The sequence below is a fragment of the Pseudorasbora parva genome, chromosome 23 (assembly GCF_024679245.1).
Source record: "Pseudorasbora parva isolate DD20220531a chromosome 23, ASM2467924v1, whole genome shotgun sequence".
Classification (NCBI taxonomy): Eukaryota; Metazoa; Chordata; class Actinopteri; order Cypriniformes; family Gobionidae; genus Pseudorasbora; species Pseudorasbora parva.
The window spans coordinates 15,765,611-15,791,303 of NC_090194.1; the positions used below are offsets into that span (position 1 = coordinate 15,765,611).

Consider the following 25,693-nt stretch of genomic DNA (forward strand, 5'->3'; position numbering starts at 1 on the left):
TTATTTATGTATTCCTCCGGTAATTGCTTATTTCCTTATTCATACCCATTGTCTGAATTCCGATCATCACTTATGTGAGAGGAAATGCTTGAAGAAAGTTCCTCCTGCACTTATTCTAGTGAAAAGCACAGAGGCATCTCAAGCCAATGATTCACAGGAGAAGTGTCACCAGAGAAGTCCTCTATCTCTTTAGCTTCCTTCTGGTCTCATAACTCTTATGTCTGCAGATAGGGCAAACATTTCTCAAGACAGGGAGCAATTTTAGTATAAACTTTTAAAAACGTATACATTTTATGTATAAACGCAAAACGCTGGTTATTGATTTCCTCTAAGATCTTTAAGAACCTCCATGTTGTCAACTTTTTTAGGCTCCTAGTGTTTGTTTGCAGTGTCAGTGCACATTTTGTGTGGTATATGCCACAATCAAGAGTGAATCTCCCTTTTTACCCCCTTTAACAGTTGATAAAAAAATGCAAGCTGTCCTTTTAAAGAGGAAGCGGTTTCAGTTCTAGTGATAACAAATGTAAGACCCACACACACACACACACACTGACACACACACATACGGGGTTGTATAAGGCATGCACAACTGACCTGGCATCGACTGAAGATGTCTGCAGGGGTTAGGCGGACGTGGAAATGTCTGAGAACGTGCACAGCCTGGTCACGTGCCTTTTCTGAGCAGTCCAAAATCAGGCAGCGGCCCTCTCCGACCTGTGACCGTAACTATTCACAGAGACACACACATTCATACACCAAATAAATTCAAGTGAACAGGGGTTTTGTTATGCAAAGTGGGGCTTTGTACTAAAACCTAGTGAGCTTCCTATCTATGTAGGCAATAGGATACAAGAAAGCTTACAGAGCTTGCATGTTTCTCAATATCTCAAACACTTACTGTTTGATAGGGCTGACCTGCGGTGAGGATGACACGACCTTCAGCACGGGCCAGCTGGAGGAGGAATATAACAAAACATGACAACAAATACATAACTTTTTAACAATATATTAACAAATACATTACTACTTTTATGAAATAATAGTAGGGTGGTTTAGTTATGATTTGATATGACTAGTAAAACTGAGTAACATAAAAGAGGACACCAAGTCTTTAAACATAATTGTTTTGCTAAAACAAATGGAATTTGCCTTAGGTTCTTTATGGCCACATATGACAACCTCCGTTTTGTCTAATTAATTGTAGGAGAATCTAATGAGGCTATAGTCAATTGATGATAACCCTAGGTGCTTGGTGCTTATTTGGTAGGCATTTTTGTTACTTTACATTATTTGGCCTTGTGTGGGCATATACAGTGGGGCAAAAAATTGAATACCCTTTAATGGCAATGACAGAGGTCAAACTGTTGCTGGTACTTTGGCCCATTATTCCATACAGTTATCCTCTAGAGCAGTGATGTTTTGGGGGTGGATCCAACATGGGTTTTCAACTCCCTCCAAAAGTTTTCTATGGGGTTGAGATCTGGAGACTGGCTAGGCCACTCCAGGACCTTGAAATGTTTCTTAGGAAGCCACTCCTTCGTAGCCCGGGCAGTGTTTTTGGGATCATTGTCATGCTGAAAGACCTAGCCATGTTTCATCTTCAATGCCCTTGTTGATGGAATGAGGTTTTTACTCAAAATCTCATGATACATGGCCCTATTCATTCTTTCCTTTAAACGGATTAGTCATTCTGGTCCCTTTGCAGAAAAGGGACTATCATGCTTCATGCATCATGCTTTGCAGTAGCCCAAAGCATGATGTTTCCACCCCCATGCTTCACAGTAGGTATGGTGCAACTTACCATCTTTCTCCTCCAAACACGACAAGTTGAGTTTTTACCAAAGAGTTCTATTTTGGTTTCATCTAACCATATGACATGCTCCCAATCCTCTTCTGGATCATCCAAATGCTCTAGCAAACTTCAGACGGGCCCAGACATGTACTGGCTTAAGCGGGGGACTTGTCTGGCACTACAGGATTTGCATCCCTGGTGGTGTAGTGTGTTACTGATGGTAGCCTTTGTTACTTTGGACTGTTTGAAGTTATGGAAAGGTATCTTTTATACTGATAATGGGTTCAAACAGCTGCCATTAATACGGGTATCAAGTGGAGGAGCCTCTTAAAGAAGTTGTTACTAGTCTGTGAGAGACAATCTTGCTTTTTTGTAGGTGACCAATTACTTATTTTCCTCCATAATTTGCAAATAAATTCTTTAAAAATCAGAAAATGTATACAGTAAGTATACTCCAGTTGTTTCTCCGAATTGCCCTAAATGTAATTCAGCGAAGGGCACTAGATATCACTGTCTTTGGGAATGCAAGAACATTGAGGTATTCTGGCAGGCAGTATGCAGTGAAATCAGTTTGGTGATAGGACAGACAGCTCCACTCAGCCCACTCATGTGCCTACTGGGGCTTATACCTGACCCTCTGAGAGCTCACAAAGAGATTGTTCAGTTTCTCCTAATGTTGGCTCGAAAGGCTATAATGGTCAAATGGGTTGGTAGTGATGCCCCTTCTACTCAGATGTGGAAATCTATGATATCCGAAGTTGTAACTCTAGAAAGATTGAGGTATTATCTCAATGGTAAATTGCACCTGTTTAAAAAATGGGAGAATATTTTAAAGTGTCTAAAGATCAAACGGTCATAAACAGAAACTGGATAAAAATGTAGGTACAATCATATGATGAAATGCTGTATGTAAATTATCCACATGTTCATAGATATGTTAATTACTTCCTGTGCTGTGTCTTTGTTTTGTTTTATATATGTTTTTGTTTGTAATTAAAATGCTTAATAAAAAGAAATACAAAAAAAAATTAAAAAAATCAGAAAATGTGATTTTCTGGATTTTTTTTCTCATTCTGTCTCTCATAGTTGAAGTGTACCTACCTATGATGAAAATTACAGGTATCTCTCTTCTTTTTAAGTGGGAGAACTTGCACAATTGGTGGCTGACTAAATACTTTTTGCCTCACTGTATAGGTCAAACAGCAAAGGTCCAAGAATCAAGCCCCACAGGTCCCTTTGAGGTCCACTCAAATGTTTAGTCACTTATTCTTTCTAAATATGAACTGAAACAGCTGAGGACCATTACATGATGTCCTACATCATACAAATTAAATGTATCTATCTAATACAATTACATCAAATATTAACAAAAGGTGACTAATTGTTTTACCTTCGCTGCTACTTTATGGTCATCTGTGTTTTCCAGCATCTTGACGTCCACCCCCAGACATCGCAAAAAACGGCCTAGACCCTGCAACATGTTATCACAGACCACACGTAGCTCTGGCGGCGTGATGGTGGGCCCTTGGTACTCTGAATCCTTAATACAGTCCTTCTCCACAGAGTGGGGCTCGTTCGCCTTCTGTCGAGACTAAAAATTGGAACACACTCCAACATCATTGGTGAAGATGACATTATTTGACCATATAAATATTACAGAAAAGTGTGGGCAGGACATATTATATGACCACTTTTTTGACCTACAAAATTTTAAAGAAACGTATCAGTTGGACATAAAATATGCAGTGGCTATTAATGACAGATAAAGGTGAAAATATTATATATATTTTAATAATTCACTATGTGACTAATGATATAAAATCCACAAAAAGGGTGGTTTGTATATTGAGAAATTCTCAGTTGTTCTCTTTAATTTCATATCATAAAATGCCCACATTCTCATCAGCTATTTATATATTGAATTTTATGACAGTAACTATGACAACAGAGTAATTTTCTGTACAACAGGCTCATAAAAACTGCAGTCAGAGACTGGCAGACCAGTGAACTGACCTCTCTTCTTTTAGACTGCTTGTTCCTGTCTTTGGTTTTCTTCTCCTCGCGGCTCTTGGCCGGTTGGGGTGAGGGAATGGAGCATAGGTCCTCTGGCAAACCATATGACTTTGGGTCCCTGGAGAGGACAAGGTAGACGTCCAGCAGGCAGAACGCATCAGCGGCTGAAAATAGACATAGAAAAAGAATGGGAGAAGGTTCAAAAACATCATGCTAACACATGAATTTTGTGTTACCAGCATAGTGGAGTTGGCTGGTCCGGAGTGGCCGGCGTTCCCAGTTGGAAAGTTGCTCGGTTTTGTTCAGTGGTTTTCCCAACACCTGCTGTACTAGCAGACTCAGGCCCTTCTCTGCCGGTCCCTCACTCACTTCCACTGACCGACACCCTTTTCCCCTCAACCAGCACCGCTGAAGCTGGGAGGACAGAGGTCATTTGTTAGCAGAATAAACGGAAGGTTCTAAAAACAGCAACATGTGTACTTGAATATGATTTTTAATAAAATATTACAGCCAATCATTCAATCAGCAGTAGTTGACTGGGGTCTTTTGTAGAAGTACCTCCTGATGCACGTGGAGCAGGTCAAGAACTCCTTCCATTTTCAATGGCTCTTCCCTTAGCTCAGGCCATGTGCTAACCAGACTCCGTAAGTCTCCGGACATTCCATAACCTAGTTAATACATACACAAGCTAGCAATACTAATGAAACCCCATATCTTTCCTGATAGACCACCTACAGTTTACCAACACACGCAATATGAAGAAATTGAAATCAGAAATTCTCCACTTTATTCGACTTGATATCTCCTACCTAGCTTGATGATGCTCTTGTCTGAGAGTAGAGCCCTGATAAAGTCCACTGTGATCCTGTGGTGGCTAATGGCATGAGCACAAAGGTCCAGCAGAAACACCTGTTCCTGTAGGGCCAGCTGGATCAGAGCCACTCGTTGAGATGACACAGTGCCAAAACTGGCTTTCCATTCCATGTCAATTCCCACAACACAGCCAGACTGAAACAGAGCAAGGAGAAACAGTTAAAAATAATCTTCCTTGTACTTTAGAAATAATTAAAATTGATGTTGCAATATGAACTACATCAGTACGTATATATTAGTCATAATTTACATAAAGATGTCTTAGTAGCAAAGCGTTACCTTTAAAACAGCTTCTCTGCACTGCTCAACTTTATCTAATGTCTCTACAAAGTGGACATTTCCTCTGGCCAGAGGCAACTGGTAGTATTTTTGATCAGACTGAAGTGGTGTCCAGGACTCTGGTGGGCTGCTTACAGCACAGATCTCTCTATGACAAGAACATACTTGTGTGAGGGTGATGGTTGTGTGTGTGTGTGTGTGTGTGTATATATGCAGGGTTGTCTCCACTTGCCAAAGTTTCTTCATAAATAGTGAAATATTTTAAAAAACTTAACAGTAGGTTTGTGTGAGGGTTACAGAAAATATTATTAATATTGGTATGAAAATAATTTATGGGAGGTCTACATGAATATAGTTTTTTTTTTTAGACCTGTGTGTGTATTTTATACTTACAGCTCCTTGGGGGAAAGGCTCTGAATTGTGTCCCAGACTCCTATGGGAAGCCGGTTTCTGGGTAAGCTGTAATGTGCAGCCCACTGGGCAGCAGTCTTGAGGCTACAGTGTTTAACCAACAGCTGTACCAACTGAATCTGGAGCTCTAGATTACCTTCAATAATGGCCTGAGATCACACACACACAGAGACACACACACAGACATACACACACAGACTTAAAACTCAGTTAAAATTAAGTTCTGAATCAAACTAGAATAAGTATTACCTGAACATGGTCTCTCCAGTTCTCTTCAGACATACTTTTCTGTCAAATACAATGAAGCAGACACATCACTGCAAAACATCACAAACATTATTCACATGTAATGCATTTCTCAGTGCTTAAAATATTTAGCGGTAAATTAAGGGCAAAGCTTTATCTTAATATTTAGGATTTGATTGATTATAAAACATATTTGATTATGTGAATTAAATATCTACTAATTTATTGAAAAAATACATTTAAAAACCTGCAACTCATTACACACACAAGTATACATCTTTTAGGAAAAGAATGATTACAATTTTATCCGTTTTATTTTATCAGGATCATACAACTGTCATTTCATAATGCAGAAATTTAAGAAAAAACTTAAGAAAAAAAAGAAAACATTAAAATTATTGCCATAACCTTTTATTAATTTGTTTTTTTTTTAATAATAAAAAAAAAGAATTTATATTTTAATAAAAAAGGGCTTTACTAATTATTAATTAATTACTCACATTAAATGTATGTATATTTATTGAAAATAAAGCAACTGATGTATTTTATTTATAATAAAATATTTTAATTAATATTAATATTAATATTAAACATTAATTAAATATCATTATACTATAAAACTATAAAACAGGACATGATATCAGTCAGGACCTCTGTAGACTCTCATGATGTGTTTCTAAGTTAAAAAAAAAAAAAAAATGATTAAAAACCAGACAAGGTTAATTCAGTCTGCTACGCTGTGCAACTCTACAAAAACATAAATTATATTATTTATAAATTAATAATTCCTTACATTTGTAAAAACAAATACTGCTTGCCTTGCAAAATATATTAAAAACACTTTTGAATATAATGTTTAAGATGTGTACTTTTATTCATATTCCTGATAGTTGCACCAGATGACATATTTAGTCACTGAATTGAAAACCATATGAAACCAACATGAATACAAAAAGTAGATTTCTAGCAACCTGACACTCAACACCGTAAAATGTTTCTGACCAATGTGATGCAAAAAAAAAGCTGTGTAAATGGTAATTTTTCTCACCTCGCCAAAGGTTTTGTACATGAGAAACCTCATTGAGTCCAGCTTCCTCTTGTAGACAGAATTAGAGCACAGACCTGTAGCAACCAAACCCCACGGGACAAGGGTAAACATCAGATACATAAACATTCAGAAAGCATACACACTTAAGATGATGAAAGTGTCAAACAGTTGTGCACTGACACGCTCACACACCTGGGTCAATGCAGAATTTGTCCATGAGTCTGAAGACATGCTTACTGAGCAGCTTGGGCTGAATTTGGTCCGTCTGATGTTTGGAGAGAACCAGGTGTGGGAACTGACTGCAAACACACAACACGTCACAATCACTCAGCAAACTCTGTATTATAGATGCACTGAGATGGACTTTATCATCATCATTATTATTATTATTATTATTCATTATTAATTTATAATATATTTCAAAGAAGTAAAAATCAGCCATCAACCAAAAAAAAAAGTAGAAAACAAGGATAAATAATGAATAAATGAGCATTATATGATAGAACAAACTATTATTATTCATTGGTATAAGTGAAATCAGGCATCTAAACTTAAAAAAAATGATTAATTAATAGTGACGGATAAAGGAGTATTATCAAATGAGAGAAAATATTGTTATTAATATAATATTACATTTAAAAAAATTATATTCATATTTAATAATTTTACGTAATTGTAAAAAAATCAGGCATCTAAACTTTAAGATTAATTAATAATGCTAAATGACTATTATAAAAAGAGAAAATAATAACTATAATTATTATCATCATCATCATTGTTGTTAATAATAATAATAACAACAACATTTTTAATTATATCCAATTTTGCATAGAAGTAAAAATCAGGCACCAAAACACTAAAACGTACAGTAGAAAAAATTGGATGAATGATAAATTATGCATAAATGAGTATTATAAAATGACAGATTAGAATTTTTATAATATTTATTATTAATAATAATAATAAAAATATTCAATTAAATATTTATGAATGTTTTGCCCAATTTTTTACAAGTAAAATCTGACGTGTAAACAATGTAAAAAAGATGGATGAATGGATACAATTATTGAATATTATAGAATGAGAGATTAATAATAATACTGATCGTAATAAAAACATAAATATTAATATAAATGATTCAATATTGATATTTCAGGTGAACCATGTGAAGAAATCCAGATTATGCGTGACCCCCTAAATATTACATTTTTTTTGCATAAAGGAAAATCACACTTAATTAAAGGCCTTTTGTTCTGTGACATCATTTTCATGCACAGTTCTCTCAAAAATTCCTAATTCTGTATTGAGACATAATAAACAGTATGGCAGGGTATTAAACATTTTCAAAATACGTTGGCATTTTTCAACATTTAAATAATATTCAACATGTAGACCCATTTGCTTTGAACACTGAGGAATTGTCACCTGAGCAAGGCCTGGATGTTGAAGTTAGGATCGCACCAGGAGTCCAGCAGTGTGATCAGCCGCTGCTGCAGGTCAGGATGGCCCCGCACATACAGCTCTGCCAGCGACAGCTTGTCCATGAGAATGAGTGGCACACACATCTGCCAGTACAAACAGGACAGTGGAAGTAAGATGGGGTAAACATCCAGCTATATTCAACAGTGCAGTTGAACTGACCTTCTCCATGTCCAGATCTTTCTGGAGCTCCACTTTGACACTGAACACCAACGCCTGGAAGAAAATTCAAGATTTCATGTTATTACAGAATGTTCATGTAATTCATGTTATTTTGTATTAACATTATCTTTTGGTGCCTAATATTTCTTGAGCATGTTAAAGTCTTGCAAACCCGATTCCAAAAAAGTTGGCACACAAATTGTGAATAAAAAAGGAATGCAATAATTTTCAAAATCTTATAAACTTATATTTTATTCACAATAGAATATAGATAACATATAAAATGTTGAAATTGAGACATTTTGAAATGTCATGCCAAATATTGGCTGATTTTGGATTTCATGAATCCAAAATATAATATACATATAGGGAACAGCTGGAGGACCAATTTGCAACTTATTAGGTCAATTGGCAACATGACTGGGTATAAAAAGTCAAGATGACCAATTCCCCCAATGCTGCAGTGAAAAATAGAGAAGCAATATCAGAAGGGAATTTCTCAAGAAAAATTGCAAAGAGTTTGAAGTTATCATCAGTGCATAATATCATCCAAAGATTCAGAGAATCTGGAACGAAGTCTGTGTGTAAGGGGGTCAAGGCCGGAAAACCATACTTGGATGCCCATTATCTTCGGACCCCTAGACGGCACTGCATCACATACAGGAATGCTACTGTAATGGTAATCACAACATGTCTTTAGGAATACTTCCAGAAAACATTGTCGGTGAACACAATCCACTGTGCCATTCATTGTTGCCGGCTAAAACTCTATAGGTCAAAAAAGAAGCCATATCTAAACATGACCCAGAAGTGCAGTCGTTTTCTCTGGGCCAAGGATCATTTAAAATGGACTGTGGCAAAAGTGAAACCCTGTTCTGTGGTCAGACGAATCAAAATTTAAAGTTCTTTTTGGAAAACTGGGACGCCATGTCATCCAGACCAAAGAGGACAAAGACAACCCAAGTTGTTATCAGTGCTCAGTTCAGAAGCCTGCATATCTGATGGTATGGGGTTGCATGAGTGTGTGTGTCATGGACAGCTTTTATATCTGGAAAGGCACCATCTATGCTGAAAGGTATATCCAAGTTCTAGAACAACATATGCTCCTATCCATATGTTGTCTCTTTCAGGGAAGACCTTGCATTTTCCAACATGACAATGCCAGACTAGCCTGACAAGCCAGACCCACATCAAGATGTTTGGTCTGGAAACTCACCATTGACAGGGCTCAAACCGAGGGGCGGGATAAACGGTGGTCTTTCAAACTCCCTCTGCACGCAATTGGATAGCGCTACAACCAACCAGAGCAACGAAGGTGAAGTGGAGCTAAGGTTAGTTGATGATCAAACTTTCGCCGTATCCGGTCGGCAAAACTCTGAACACATCTTCCCTTTTTAAGAATGACTTCAGTGCCGCTCTTTGTTCTTTTCTCAGAGAAAAGCTTAACTCCAAGTCTTCCAGAGTCGCAGTCAAAGCCGATTCGAAAGACCGCCGTTCGCCAGCTTCAGTGTTTACTAGTAGCACGCAAGAACAACTTCATTATGTTAAGCCCCGCCCACCGACTCTATACACGATGTGATTGGCCTCACCAGAGTTCGGTTTTTATAGCTCAGACGTGTATTGAGAGTTGCTAGACGATATTTGCGGCAGATTAGATTTTCTGTTGCTAGGGTGCGTCTAGATTTCTAGGCTAATGCCAGACCACATACTGCATCAATTACAACATTGTGGCTGTGTAGAAGAAGGACCTGGGAACTTAAATGGCCAGTCTGCAGTCCAGATCTTTCACCCATAGAAAACATTTGCCGCATCATAAAGAGGAAGATGCGACAAAGAAGACCTAAGACACTTGAGCAACTAGAAGCCTGTATTAGACAAGAATGGGACAACATTCCTATTCCTTAACTTGAGCAACTTGTCTCCTCATTCCACAGATGTTTCCAGACTATTATAAAAAGAATATAAATTTGTACCATGTCCCAACTTTTTTGGAATCGGGTTTGTAGATTTTTTTTTATTGTTTATTTACACATAAAATAAATATGATTCCCGCATTTAATGATAGAAAACGAGAATCACATTCAATTTAATAAACATTTATTTTACAGAATTACTCAAAATTCACATGAAAATATGAAATGTGAATATGAATATGACACTCAGATTCTGGCCTGGGCTACGTTTCAACCACAAGCAGCCATTTTTTCTTACATCATCATATCGGAGCATGTTGTGAAAGTGTCAATCACCTTATATGGACTGGTAACTTCCCCTCACCTCTTTGAAGCAGCGGGAGTCATGCAGGAAGGCCACATGTTCTAGCAGCAGTGGTCTTTTTAGAGAGCTCAGCTGATAAATCTCCAGCAGGGGGTCCATGTACCCGGGATGAGAGTCTGTGAGGAGCCCCAGGGCTTGTAGCTGTAAATTCAGTCTGTCTTCTTCCCTCAGGTAATTCAGACTGGCCTGAGGATTATTGGTCCTCCAGCGCATAAACTCTGCAAGAATGAACTGGTTCAGTGTGGAGGTCTTGCCCTTTTGGACGGTAAAGCAGTCCTGCAGGAAGTACAGCAGACCAGTCAAGGGCTCCTGCATCTGCGAGAAACTGCCCGCTAAAACCTGCCGCAGCTGAGAGAGAGAGAGAGAGAGAGAGAGAGAGAGAGAGAGAGAGAGAGAGAGAGAGAGGTTTAGACAGCGAGAGATTATGGCAGAGTATAAAAACTATAAAATATAAAAACTATAAAATAATAAATAACTAAAAATCAATAAAATCAATAAATCTAATTAAATAACAAATCAAATATATTTAAAACAAATCTAAAAAAAAGGAAGATATGAACTGAAGTAAATTAATAATACATAAATATCCAATTAAATATATAGAAATTAATCAAATCTCCAAATAAAAATATCAAAATCAAATATAAAATCAATTCAAATATATAATCAAATATAAAAAAATAAACATTAAAAACAATATAAAATGAAAATACAGATTAAGTATATTAATAATCAATTGAAATGACTGTAATAATTTGTATTACTTAATATTGTGTATTCTCCATTTATTTATTTTCCCAAAATACAAATCTTTAGCCTTTGAATGTAAAACCTGGTCAATGTTGCACAATGATTTGTTTTAATCCTCAAGTTACATTTTGTGTTATTATTATAATAATATGAAAATATTTAACATTCATCCCATACTAGTGGAATTCAGAACCAAATATCACGATTGAGTAAAGCATTGGAAATATATTCGTTTCTTAAACATGATGAATTTCAGTGATTAAAATGTGGTGATATCATTTTGGTTAGCCTAGTGATTACTAGTCAAGCAAATGTACTAGTAATATACTGAGGGACAAATTGAAATTATTTTCTGTGCTAATGGTCATTGTACCAAAAATGCAAATGACTTGTATCGACCCAAATCCTTCTTTTAATTAACTGTGGTTGCAACTTTGATCATTTTATTTGAGGTCTAAATTATGCTCATAAGAGCTGGAGGAATATCTGAAAAGTAATGGAGTATCTCTTAAATACTAGGAGGGGCGAGGGTGAGAGAAGAATTTTGCCGTTTACTAGGCCCCTCGTGCACATCCTTTCTGTCAAGTGATCTTATCACCAGAATCTCACCTCTCACGCTCAGCTCGAGTCCAATTACATCTGTTTCTTACCTCCTCCTGTTCTTTCCTGTTCCACAGGCCACAGAGGTGCTCCTGCAGGGCAGCCAGGTCAACACCTGGGGCCAAACACATGACACCCGGGTTACACACAGTCAACACTCATCCGCTCTTAACTATATGTCTGTTTTTTACTCCACCTCACAAATTCTCACGTTAATTGTATTGTATTTTGCCATTTTTTATTAAACAGTTAAAGGTTTCTTTATTGTGCCTTTCTCGATTTGCTATGTGCATTATGGCAAATATCTATTATTTTGTGCTAGCTATGAGAGGGAGACATTCACTTCTACTCCACATTCATTTGTTGGCAATTAGAAATAAGACTGCACAGAAATGGAAATTGAACTACAGGTAGCTCTAATACACATTAAATGTATTCACTCAATGCTGATGTAAAAGGGGTTCTTCAGCGCTGGGAAGATGAATCTGTATTTAAACTTGGTCATCAATGTAGTAGAAATGTGAAATTATTTTTGAATTTGGTGCCTTCCAGACGGAGAAAAGACAGAAAATGTATTTTTGTCTCTTGGGGATGAAAGACTACAATTCCCAGAATGCTTCGCTGCCCTTTGAGGCCATTCCCAAAGCCACCTACTGGATTACTGTGACTGAGTTGGAGAAGACGCTATCTCGAAGACGTTTCTATTCAATATAATGAGTGAGTCACCGCGCGAGTATAACAGCACTGAGCACTAACTGCAGGAGTGAGATAAATGAGCTGATGAGCTCTTGTGATGAGAGCATAGACTGTAAAAAAATATGGACGTAGTGTCCGTGACGTCACCCATAGGATTCTGATAAGCCGTTCTGAAGCTTAAAGTATGGGCGAGCTGGGCGTTGCCATCTTGTGAGCGAGTCAACGCGTGTCACTCCCGGATAACAGAAAATGGGCAAAAAGGCGGGACGTGCGCGGAGCTGAGGTGACGCAATAACTATAGACGGCGGATAAATGGCTATCCACTTGTAACCACGCCCTTAATTATGCAGAACCTTAAGGCTTAATATAACGGAAACGAATGAGTTATAAAAAAATTCACCCCCCTCAGAGTTGTCATGAAGATCAAAATTAGCCTTATAAGCCAAAGCCACAATTTGTACCAGGCTGTAAACATGTTTTTTTCTGCTTTAAAGTTGAGAATTTTAACATGGGGCTCAATGAGATTCTGCTCCCTTCTGGAGCCTGCCTCTAGTGGCTAGTTAAGGAATTACAGTTTACATTACTTCCGTATTGGCTTCAAGAGAGATCGCGGGAGGTTGCCGCTTGGATGAGAGCTAAGGTAATTTGCAAGCTTAAATTTCATAGAAATTAATTTGAGAAGTTAAAAGACAAACATTTCTCACCATAGCTCCATTAAAATGAGTGCCTGAAGCTGAGTTGAGCTCTGAGCTGAGCTGAGCTCATCGTCAATTTGCATCATTGGAGGAATTTTTCCAGAAATAAAATGCAATAATCTCTTGTCTCGGGGGGATATGAGGGGGGAAAGCACAATCATTTGAATATACTCCAGGGTTTCTACTGATACAAAGCCATATGTTAATCGCTGAAGTAACCCTTTTACATTAAAGCTACACTATGTAACTTTTTTTTGTTTATTCTTAGCTAAAAAACATTTATACAATATATGTGCTCATTAATGTATATTTATTTCTTTCAAGTAATAAAGTATTCTCGTAAGGTTATAATATGCCATTGAAAATACATATTGCCCCTGTTGCCATGTTGCCCCTCCATCTTGAAAGTACATTAGCCAAAGAGGGACATACCCGTAAATTCAAGCTTCGCCTTTTGCGTTTTAACACTCGATGGCACCGAGTCGAATGCGGTGGAATGTGAAGAGGGGGATTGCCATGTTAATCTTGGACTAAATCGGCCACCGTAGGAGTTAAAACGAAATCAGAATTGAGAGGAACAGAAACTATAATTCACTGGATGGTCGTATACCTTTTCACCGCTAGATGGGGGAAAATATCACACAGTGTAGCTTTAACAAGCACCAAGTATAATTTGCACAGTTTTACGTGATAAGTGATCGTTAGATTTAATCATTGCAGTGCTTTTTTTAACCTATAGTTGGTCAGAACAAAGTGGATGTTAGCTACTTACTCTGTGAATCTGAATGACTGACAGCCATACATTCTTAAAACATTGACTTCATCCACGCTGTGCCGTGCCAAGGCACAATTCACGGAAAGTTTATAATTCCGTGAATAACTGCAATTGCAGATTTCGAACAGAGATGGCGACCAAGAGGAAAAACTACGGACTGCAGCTTTAAAGGGTTACTTCAGCGATTAGCATATGGCTTTGTATCAGTAGAAACCCTGGAGAATATTCAAATTATTGTGCTTTCCCCCCTCATATCTCCCTGAGACGAGAGATTTATGCATTTTATTTCTGGAAAAATTCCTCCTATGATGCAAAATGACGATTTTTGCATCATAGGAGGAATGTTTGCCCAGAGGCTAAAGACTACAGCCAGCAGAGGGAGCCATTTCCGCATGTTTTGAATCTGCGCATGGGGGATGGGAGATTACACTCAGCTGGCAGGGAGAGCTCAGCTTGCAGACAGGATCATTTAAACGGAGCTATGGTGAGAAATGTAAGTCTTTTAACTTCTCAAATTCATTTCTATGAAAGTTCAGCTTGCAAAGGCATGAACTGAAACGCGTGCCAGACTGAACTCGCGTTGTGAATGTATGCCGCGAATGTAGTCGCGATTACCTCAGCTCTCATCACTCGTGCAGTTAGTGCTCAGTGCTGTGATACTCGCACGGTGACTCACTCATTATATTGAACAGACACTTTCAGTTTTTAATTGCAGTGTCTTCTCTAACTCAGTCACAGTAATGAAGTTGGTGGTGTTGGGAATGGCCTCACAGGGCAGCGAAGCATTCTGGGAATTGTAGTCTTTCATCCCCATGGGACAAAAATACATTTTCTGTCTTTTCTCAGTCTAGAAGACACCAAATTCAAAAATAATTTCACATTTCTACTGCATTGATGACCCAGTTTAAATACAGATTCATCTTCCCAGCGCTGAAGTACCCCTTTAAGTACTTAGTAATGCATTAAAACCCAACACTGGGCATCACAGCTCATTGGCCCTCATTTATCAATCTTGCGTAGAAACAGGCGTATATGTTGGCGTAAGATTATGCTTACACTCCTCTCACCTCCTGATTTATGAAGCTGTGCGCACCTCTGCAATCCAGGTGTACGCAATACTTGCCCTTGATAAATGCCGCGGCTGAAAACGATCGTCATTAGAATAACGCGCCCCTATATATTCAAGTCTCCGCCTCCACCACGCCCTCATTTTATGCCATGGACACACGGAAGACGGCAAAGAAGCGAAACTTCTCCGACGTGGAGATCGGGCGCGCTCAATCATTTTACTAGTCTACTAGTCAGGGCAGTGATTAGGACATAAGGCAATGGGCTGACTCCCTGATCAGTGCCCTGACTAGAGGACTAGTAAGATGATTGAGCCCATCAAGACCATCAAGACCATCACCAGGGAAGTGGAAAAAACTGAAATTGTTTTATTTGAGAGTTTAAAGAGTGGGATTAAAGGCACCCACAAAACAAACAAATATGGACCCAAATTACGAGTACTGTTAATAGTGTGGGGTTGAGCGCATTCCAGCAGTTTAAAGCTGTTTGGATGAGAAATTACCTCACAGTGCATTATTTTACAGCACAGTTTGAAACAATTAGCATTTAATTTCGTATCACGGCACATGTATTGGGGTGTACGATATGATGATGTGATGTGAAGTAGCCTCCATTCATTCACATTAATAATTGCATGACAATTTGTAAGATTTTTTTATTATATTATTATGATTTTTATTATTAATGACGCTTATTGTTATTTAGAAGAAGAATGTCGTTATTATTTATTTTATTAATATTTAAAAGAAGAAGAATGTAATTTTTATTAGTTTGTCAGTCTGAGTTATTCAGTCCCAGTCCGTGCGTAGCTGCCGCACAGGCTCGCAACTGGAGGAATACATGCCTCAAATGGGTTGGTAGCCTATAGTCACACAAATTAAACATTGAAGTCTACGTTGCACAAAAATAAACTCTGAAGTTTATAATTACAATGTTGTTGTTGTTGTTGTTGTTGTTTTTAACAGTGGGTCATAATATAGCATATCTTTGTCAGTGCGTTTTGTGGTGTTAGGAATTGTTTTTCTGCGCATTTTCGCACTAACTCAAACGTGCGTACACCACCTCCTGAGCTGGCGTAGGATTTGGGCGTGCCGTACGCCAACGTCCATATTGATAAATCTCAAAGTCACCGTGGGTTTGGGTGTACGCAAGGTGTACGCTGGAAATTTGGTGTACGCACTTTTGATAAATGAGGGCCATTGTGTCAAGAGCATGTGAAATGCCAATGGTCTGATGATTTTACAAAAGTGTTGCCACCTTTATTCACCTTTTTTTAATCAAAATGTATTTGGTTTAGCCAGTGTTATTTTGTATAAATCAAATGACGTGAGTTTGGGGCGGAACTACTTGTTTTACTGACTAGACAACGATTGAAACACATTATTTCAGTAAATTTGTTTGGTGCTTCAAGTGGCGCAAAATTTGTACACTTCACTCCACAACCGCATTCAAAATCGCAACCAGATTTCATTTCAGCAGCGTGACAGATTTCATAATACACAACAAGTAAAACCTGATTGGATCGTAAAAAGTGGTGTCTGTCTATATGTCAGGTGGTAGGAAGGGAGAATTAGAAAAATCTGCCAAAATCAAAAGGGAGAATTCCAAAACCGAAAGACGAAAGAATGTGTACACATCATCATAATAAATCATTCATAAGACCAGGAATGCTTATTAAAGAAAGTAAATAGAGTGAGTTTTGTTTTAATGCACTTTTCCCACCACTGCAAGACTTTACTAACTTTTCCTTTTAAATCCAGGATACAGGCTTAACTATTTTACTTCCTTTGTAATGCACTCCTTGACTCCTTTTTCCCAGTCAGCTATTGTTACATGTGGATACTTCACACCGCATTTGAATTGAGCAAAAAGGGTCAGAAAATTAACATTTAATACGCGTAACAGGGAGAGAAAGGAGGAGTCTATTGTTGTGTGAGAGGTGTTGGGGCTTTGTATTTTGGGCAGTGATTCCAGGCCACAAAACTGTGAGAAGATGAGCCATTTTTGAGGAGGAAGGGGGAGCGAGACAGGAGCGGCCGGTGACAATGGGGTAACGGAGGGGAGGTATATAGTCCTTTGAGTAGCCCTGAAAAGCAACTGCCTCTCTCATGCTGTGTGGCCAACACCTTTCTTCTCCTTGCTTCTCCTTCTTCCCAGGGCCGGTTTTCCTGTCCACCCCCCCCCTACGACTGCCCCCCTTCTTCGTGTTTGTCTCGGATTTCCCCCGGAAAGGGCAACACGGTGGTCACGGTGTAAAAAATCCAACCTTCCTGAACGACAGCCTGGGAAAGTGGTGCAAAGGGCTTTTCTCCGTCCACCCCACCCCCCCCTCGGCCCGTCAGGCTGCGTAGTCCTGCACGGAGATCATCGTATTTGCCCGCAATGCTTCCTAGGCTGTCTTAAACATTATTTAGGATAGTCTTTTCCCATAAGCATACCATCCGTGATTGGTGCGACGGCACTGTGCACGCATATTAGTCCGATGACACACAAAACAGATATTCTCTGGCCTTTGTCTCTACTCCACCCTAACCTCATTCTTTTACAGGCATTAACATACACACACGCATGGGGGGAAAGTGGGGCGGAAGGACATTAAGGAATGTGGACTATGCAGCTAGTCAATGGGAAGTTTGAAAAGTGAGAAAGTTATTGAAGGAGACAGGTATTTACTTACAGAAGTCCATATCATCTATGACTTCCACTTGTGACGTGAACTACATTACAAGCACTTTATCGATTAGATTATCTGTTTTTTTATGTGCAAAATTTGCTACCACGATATTTAAGTTAACCTGACTTTCCCATTAAAGGCAGAGACACCCATGACCACGGTTGGCCGTTGTTGGGCTGTTTTTGAGTTTCCTTCATCTTAGTTTTTTGGTGTTCTGCACCGTTGGCTCTAGTCAGACTCCGTCTGGGTTTTTTTGAGCTGATTCAGCATTAGAGAGAATTCTGATTGGCTGTTCAGCTTAGCGTATAAGTCAATGCACGATACTGATGAAAGCAAGCTAAGAAGTCAAGATGGCACAGACAGAAGGCTTTTCTAATTTTACATTCTTACCTGAGAATTCCATTGCACAAATATTTTCTTAATAACATTATCCAACTGGAAAAAAGTGACCAGCACGATTCATATTCAAAATGGTAAGCAAGCACTGCTTTGTTTACGGATTGTATATCTGCTAGTTTTGGTTTTCCTTTTTGAATGACGAAAATAGAATATTGATACCTGCTTATAAACAGTTATTTCCTCCCACGCTGATGCAGAACGCACGTGCTAGTTGACAGATGCCTTTAGTCTTTTTGGTGTGTTCAAGCGCAGCTGTTGCAACATGTGGCGACAACACAGTCAGCTTTTGTTTTTTAATGTTGGCTTATTGTGTCTTAGGCCTAAGTTCGTTGCTAGGGTATTCAGTATGGTTGCTAGGCAGTTGGGAAATGATTGGACTGGATTCGACGAGCGGTTGAAAACTAGGAGGGTTTGATGTCAGCTGAAGAAAATTTATTTAAATTTTCCCATTTGAAATAATGTGCACCAAAGGATTGTTGGCATAAATCAAGGAACATAAAAAGTAACATAACAAGGAACATAAAAAGGGTCAGTTTTAAAGGTGGGATAAGTGGCTTTTCAAAATTGCTTTAGAAAAGTGTCTCGGGCCGAGTACCAAAATAAACTTATAGCGAATCAGCAGTAAAGAGTGTGTATACTAATGTCGGGGAGAACAGAGCGCTCAGTGCACATCATTATTCAAAAGACACGACACAGGACGGACATAAGCGACGAAAGAAAGAGAGAGATGGGGGATAAAAAACAAATATAGAAGATGTCTTTGAAACAAAAGAAGGCTTACAATCAGGCAAGAGGTAGATCGGGCCAAGGTTGCTTTATTTCTTCTCGATAGGCAAGTAACATTTTGTTTTCTTTCACAGAACTAATATATGCTGGCTTTTGTCTGAATATGCTCATGTGTCATCTTCGTTTGTTTTTTCATTTGCGATCTATTGTCGCTCACTTCAGCGATGATAAATACCTACTCATTTCCACACTGTAATAAGCCTGGAGCGTCTAAACCTCCTCACTGTCTGTTTCAAGTGCCAGCTCCCAAAGTGTGTCCGAAAAGTAAGATAATATTCTCCCTAATAGATATGTTTCCCCTTTTCGTGATCGATATAACCTTCTAATCTTGTCATAATTGTAATATGTTTGTTAGGTGGACTGTCATGCTCGTGCTATCGAGTTGCTCATGAGAACTGTGTTTGTGTTTTGGGGTGTAAGGCTCTGTTCACACCGCCAGCGACATGCAGCGACAAAGCTGCACTGTCCCGTTCATTTCAATAAAGCGCTGGCGACTTTCGGCAACGCGAGGGACAGTGACCATTGGTGACAGAATGTGAGCTTGTCAAGCAACGCGGGATGCGCGATAAATGTTCAGAAATTTCAACTTTATGCAAATGAGAAGCGATTTTCGCGAGCGACAACCAATAGGAGTGAAGTCAGAGGAGTGCACGTAATCCGTCAGCTGTACTGCTACTGCGGTGTCGTGCCAAGATGGAGAAGTTGATTTTAGCTGTTTGCCTGTTCTTCACCATATGTCTTTGTGTACATACAGAGACACATTTTAAAAAAATAATTATGCATGGAAAAACATTTCTGGGATTGTGGGAATATCAAATTTTGACTGAACTGCATATAATATGGTCCACCTATTACAGTTCAGTGTGTATGTAGTCTAATAACTTGCAGTGTTCTGCAAAACACTAGTAATATAAACGGTACTTTTTAATGATGTTTATATGCAACCCGTAGTGGGAACGCCCAATAGTGACATGAATTTTTGGCGTTGGCGACTTGTAGCGATAAAATCGTTGGCCGTGTAATCCCGAGGCTTTAGGGATGAGTTTTTCACAGAACATGCGACCTGGATTACCATAGTAACACATTGCTTTCACTTATTGATGACTTCATACCTTCGCCGGCTGGCATAGCAGATAGTCGTTGCCTGGGTTACGTAAGTGTGGGGCGGAGCTATCAAAATAGGGGCATGTTTGTTGTGGTGAAAGCACTTAGCCCACCTTTAATTTTGGGGATGCACAGAAAAATCTGTAAAAAATGTCCATATTTATTTTACCTATATACTTATTTAGTCAAGTGTTGTATTCATGTTACTGCTCACAACCTGCTAAATGGCCACTATTAAAATTCTATACTATTTTGTCTAAATAAACAGAAAACATTATACATTTTACTAGTTTTAAAAAGAAACAAGGCTGCATTTATTTAAATAAAAAAATCTGTAAAAACAGTAATATTATTACAATTTAAGTTAATTGTTTTCTATTTGAATATGTTAAATTCATGTGATCAAAGCTGAATTTTCAGCATCATTACTCCAGTCTTCAGTGTCACATAATCCTTCAGAAATCATTCTGATATGATGAAGAAACATTTACTTTCTTTATCAGTGCTGAAAACAGTTGTGCTGCTTCTCAAGATTTTTTGATTAATGGAAAGTTGTTTCATTTATTTGAAATATATGTTTTTTAACATTATAAATGTCTTTACTTTTGATCAATTTATTAAAATCTACTGACCCCAAACTTTTGAACATAAAAAAACTCAAGTAGCTGCCACTAAACCAATATATGATACAGATTTATTTTGTAAGCCTATTTATTTTCATATTGACTTAAATACATACAGTGAGAAATGTGTTCTAATAGTAATGATCAGTAACATTCAGGCTAGCTTTACCACACAATTCTTATTAAAAGTATCCAAGGGTGTACTGATGCTTGAAACGTACCTTTTGATTGTCCTACCAGGCTCATTCTTGTACACCCGGTGGCGCTGTCTGAACTCAATGCTTCCACACCCTCTGAGAAAGACAAGAATGGTTGTTATGACTGTAAAGTGCATAGAAAAACTGATTCCCAACACAGATCTGGTTAACAGGCTAGAACATGCTTAGGAGACATGTCTAACATTGCATAATTCTTCTGCCTGGTGGATTTTATTAACATTCATCACCGGTTTATAACGGAAAAATGCAAGACAAAACAAAAAAACTCTTCCCATGACTTCAGAATGCCTAGTTGTGTCTCAGTTACTGCAGGATTTGCTAGATAACCTCAAACAAGTGAGTGTAAAATGAAAATGATTCCCCCCCCCCCCATGTAGCAAGCCCCAAAAATGTGCAGTTTGGCAGCTGGTCTTAATATTGTTCTCACACATTCTCATGCGGTTTTTCTCAAGTCAGCAACAGTGTACTCACAAAAAAAGTGTTATATATCACTCCCTATTGTATTTGCAACGCTTCAGGGGTGAGATTTACCTTCAAGATTACAAGGGGAAAAGTGCAACAGGGTTTTTTCCCCCCTAGTTTGTTAACGTAACAGTTAAAGTGACTCGTGTTGAGCAACACGTGAACAAGTGCCTCAGGTGTCAGTACAGTACCCACATGTACACATTTCAGTCTCTCACACAAACACTGTCTCCCTCCCTGTGGGAACAGCAGCCCTAGAAAAGGCAGTTTGCCAGCTGGCTAGGCGACGTGCTTTAGAGGCTGAGGATGTTTTGTTTTTTTGGTCTGAAGTCTGGACTGTTTCTCTCAGCAGTCTCAGGGGAAGCTCCTGGCACTGAACTCCAAAACTCTCCGTCCTGACGCCAACTCACATCTCATCTGGTCTTCACTGACATCTAGTGGACACACATGGCTCATGTAATGGCAAATCCTCCTCTGCATTAGCCTGTTTGTTGAACTGTGTTGCGACAAAGGTTGCTTATATTTTGACTAAAGCTGACTTATAAATACTATGAAAAAAATTATAGATGCAATGTGAAGTTATCACTACTATTCAAAGACTTATGTTACTTTTTCTGTTATTCTGTTATTTGGATGGTTGAGACCACACAAAAAACAACACTTTTAATCTGAAAGTTGATGAATACAATTAACATGTATTACAAAAGTAACCATGTTATGGTTAAAAGAATCATTGAGTGATAATTCGAATAATAATTAATGTGTTTCGACAGGAGCTAATTAGATATGCAATGTTGAGAAAACACTTCTTAAAAGTGAAATTATTTCTGTGAATCCAGTGATCAAATGCTGTGGGTCTCAGTTTTCGGTGATGGTGACTTCTTCAAACCTGGAAGAATTACTGAACGTACATAAGTAGAAGAATTTTACAGAAAGGAAAATAGCAGGCCTAGTAGTAGGGAGAATCAATGAGTTATAATTCATTTACTGCCACTGTGAGAATAACATAATCATGTGATCAATAAAAAGTAACTGAGGTCTGATTAGTATTTTAAAAAGATAATACATTAATATTTTAAAAATCTAATTCAGGGCTTTTCCAACTTTTAGATGCCACGGACCCAAAAATATGAACATCCTCGTGTGAGGGAACCCCATCCTATAATTTAAAAGACCTCTGTCTATTATAAAATCCAATATACACTAAAAAAATATATTATACATTTAACATTTGTTTCTATTTATTATATATATTCTACTCACTGTAAGAATGTACTGTTAATTGCATAGTTTATTTATTAAAATCTAAATTTTTATTCATTTATATTAATATTTTGTTTAACATTTTATTATGTTCATTTTACATTTAAACTTTTATTTATTCTAATATATGTGTGTGTGTGTGCGCGTGCATGCAGGCGTGCATGTGTTTTTTTTTCTAAACATTTTTGCATGTTTATTTAAGCTAATTTATTTATTAATTGTATTATTATTATTATTATATTCAATATTACTCTCAGCTTTCCCACATATATATTTATTTTTAATCTAATTTATTAATTTATTAACTTTATTTGTTTTTAAATGTTAATTTACCATTCAATCCTTTATTTATTCATTTGAATCTAATTATTTACTTAATTGTATACTTTTCTCTACACTTTTAAGCTTATTTATAAATAATAAATGAATTACATTTATTAATAAGGTAAAAATGTATTTATTTACTTATTTATTATTTATATGTGTGCATGTTTTATATTTTAATTTAACATTTAATCACTTATTTATTTTTATCTTATTTATTAATTAAATGTTTTCATGTTTTTCCCCTGTCACTCCTTTGCAGCCCCCTGGTGGTCCCCAGATCACAGTTTGAAAACCCCTAATCTAATTGCAAGTAGGCCTACTTAATTTTTGGAATCTGATGGAAGTAATTCAGATTACATGCAATCACTTACTACTCAGCACTGTACATACACAAACACACACACACACGAAGAGTTCAGATGCAAAAGCCTCTAAAAGCAATTTCGGTCAAAAATTAGATAACGATACTGAGTGAATGCTCTAGTTTCCGCACACAAAGTTCTTTAAATACTTTCACTTCAAACCCACTAAATCCCAGCTTCAGCCCATTCAGAAGTACCATAGGTAGAAACCTATACAAGCCTGACAAAAATGCTAATTTTAAAGAAAAACGTCAGACGGACTAAGAGGCTTTTGTATCTGAAGTATTCAATACACACACACACACGCTGTTTTTGTCCAGATGACTTGTTTTTTTACGTGACATGACACAGAACGCGTGTATAAAGCATTGAGCTATAATAGAGGTAGAAACTGACTTTAACAGTGGTCTCTATGGCGACGCGTCATATGATTGGCGTTATGGGAGTTTGACGCGAACAATAGAGCCACGCGACCAGCCGCATCAGGACGCGCTCAACTACACCGATCAAACCGAGTCATGCCGCCGTGATTTCGCGCTCCACAGCACTCATTATTCCTCATTCTCTGACAATGACTTTTATTTACATAAAAAATGTTTTGTACTTCTTACAACACATTATTCTGCCATATTGCGATACACAATATATTGCCATGTGTGTTATTACAAATGCCTTATGTCACTTCAATTCAAGAATAGTGTCATCACACATTAAATATTGCTGTAACGTTACGTTATGTTGTTTACGCCAGCTATATATCTAGAATCTAGGACAAAGACCAGTCAGTGAAGAATAAGTTAAACAAAGAAAAGCTTATTTCTTAAACCAATTAACTTAAATCATTAGTATCTTTGACGATTCGCATGAACTTTAAAAAGTGGCTCAGCAAGTCATACATTAATGTAAACTATATTTCGAAACGAGAAGTCAATACTCAAAAAGCATTTCTTGACGTTTTACGTTCACTCTATAAGCATCACAAAATATGATTTTCATCACTGAAGTGGCTAATGTCAACGTGCTAGCATGAAAACATGGGTGTATTTTTCCACGAGGCATAAACAACTTGACAACTACTGGCGTTAAAACAAGACGAATATATCTATATACATGTTTTGACTGATTCAGTGTTCATTGTGTATATTAAACTTACTTAATGTAGATGTCTAACACCGAGGAAACTGTTGGATAGATCTTTCCAAATATCCGGACGGAACCATTAAATGCGGGGAAGGTTTATTATAGACATTTGATTATGTGACACGCGGATAGCGATATATTTTTTACCTATGGTGTACTCTGCAGATACTTAGTGCGGTGCAGATGCAAAACAACTGTCAGAGTGCCACATTTATGCGACCTAAAAATAATATCTGCGAAGGTAAAAGTTGTTTTTAAAGACAAATTAAGTCTATCTTAATTAACAGGTAAATTGGGAGTATAACAGAGTAGGGGCGCCATCTGTTGACGAGTAAACCTAACATACTAATTGTGGTAATGTCACGGTTGAAACAATTTTAAAGAAACACGTCTTTAGATGTACAGCTTGATTTCATTCATAAAAACAATAACTATAATTTTCTCAAGTAACATTTAAATATTATAATCAAACACTAGGCAAGTATTATTATTATTAGGCTGTAGCAGCCTTTGTAGAAGTGGGATACCTCTAGTAGCCTAATAGAATTAATGTACATTTCTGTAGGACATTGAATTTAGCCAAAACTCAAAAAGTTACAAAAAACTTTTTATAACTTATTTGTTAGGAAACACTTTTTTTCTAAACCAATTATTGAAAATGTGGTGTCGATGACAAAATGATTGTGATTGTCAAAACATTTGGTAACTAAATAAAATTATATTAGGCTACTGTTTGTATTAGTGCTTGACACACATTTATTTATTTATTATTTTATCACACAGGGACACATTGTGGTGTAGCTGAAATACAATAAGTATAGCCTACTGACGATATTGTCTGTGATGAATGACTTGGATAGGTATATGGCCAAAATGTTATATCACGGGTTAAGTCATATCACCCTAACATATAAATGCCTCATTCGTTCATTCGTTCTAACTGCACTGTGTGACAGTGACATGGATAGGCTACTCTTTATTTAGATAATGGCTGTAGAACATTGTCTGGTCTGGATTTGTAAAATGTCCTGAGCTAACAAACATGAACAGCAACATCTTCAACAGATCTGATGACAGGGACTCTGAAATGGAAATGCTTTGCTTCGTCCTCTGAGCTCACGCCCTTCTCATTACCCTATATGGACAAAGAAATGTAAAAAATACATACATT

At 37.5% G+C, this 25,693-nt stretch overlaps 1 protein-coding gene across 1 annotated transcript in view; it reads right to left on the reverse strand.

Moving 5' to 3' along the window:
• The window catches only part of exd3 (exonuclease 3'-5' domain containing 3), a 64,470-nt gene extending 39,828 nt beyond the window's left edge, over nt 1-24,642 (reverse strand). The window contains exons 1-18 of the mRNA XM_067433521.1: nt 24,536-24,642; nt 20,972-21,043; nt 11,981-12,045; nt 10,581-10,928; nt 8,304-8,357; nt 8,088-8,227; nt 6,855-6,961; nt 6,663-6,736; nt 5,618-5,656; nt 5,351-5,517; nt 4,958-5,105; nt 4,615-4,813; nt 4,364-4,473; nt 4,042-4,219; nt 3,806-3,969; nt 3,183-3,383; nt 899-952; nt 595-726 (exon numbers count right to left, since the gene is read on the reverse strand). Coding sequence (XP_067289622.1) covers nt 595-726; nt 899-952; nt 3,183-3,383; nt 3,806-3,969; nt 4,042-4,219; nt 4,364-4,473; nt 4,615-4,813; nt 4,958-5,105; nt 5,351-5,517; nt 5,618-5,656; nt 6,663-6,736; nt 6,855-6,961; nt 8,088-8,227; nt 8,304-8,357; nt 10,581-10,928; nt 11,981-12,045; nt 20,972-20,996 — 2,205 coding nt within the window. The 5' untranslated portion in view covers nt 20,997-21,043; nt 24,536-24,642. The remainder of the gene's footprint in view (nt 1-594; nt 727-898; nt 953-3,182; nt 3,384-3,805; nt 3,970-4,041; nt 4,220-4,363; nt 4,474-4,614; nt 4,814-4,957; nt 5,106-5,350; nt 5,518-5,617; nt 5,657-6,662; nt 6,737-6,854; nt 6,962-8,087; nt 8,228-8,303; nt 8,358-10,580; nt 10,929-11,980; nt 12,046-20,971; nt 21,044-24,535) is intronic.
• Between the last annotated feature and the right edge of the window lie 1,051 nt (nt 24,643-25,693).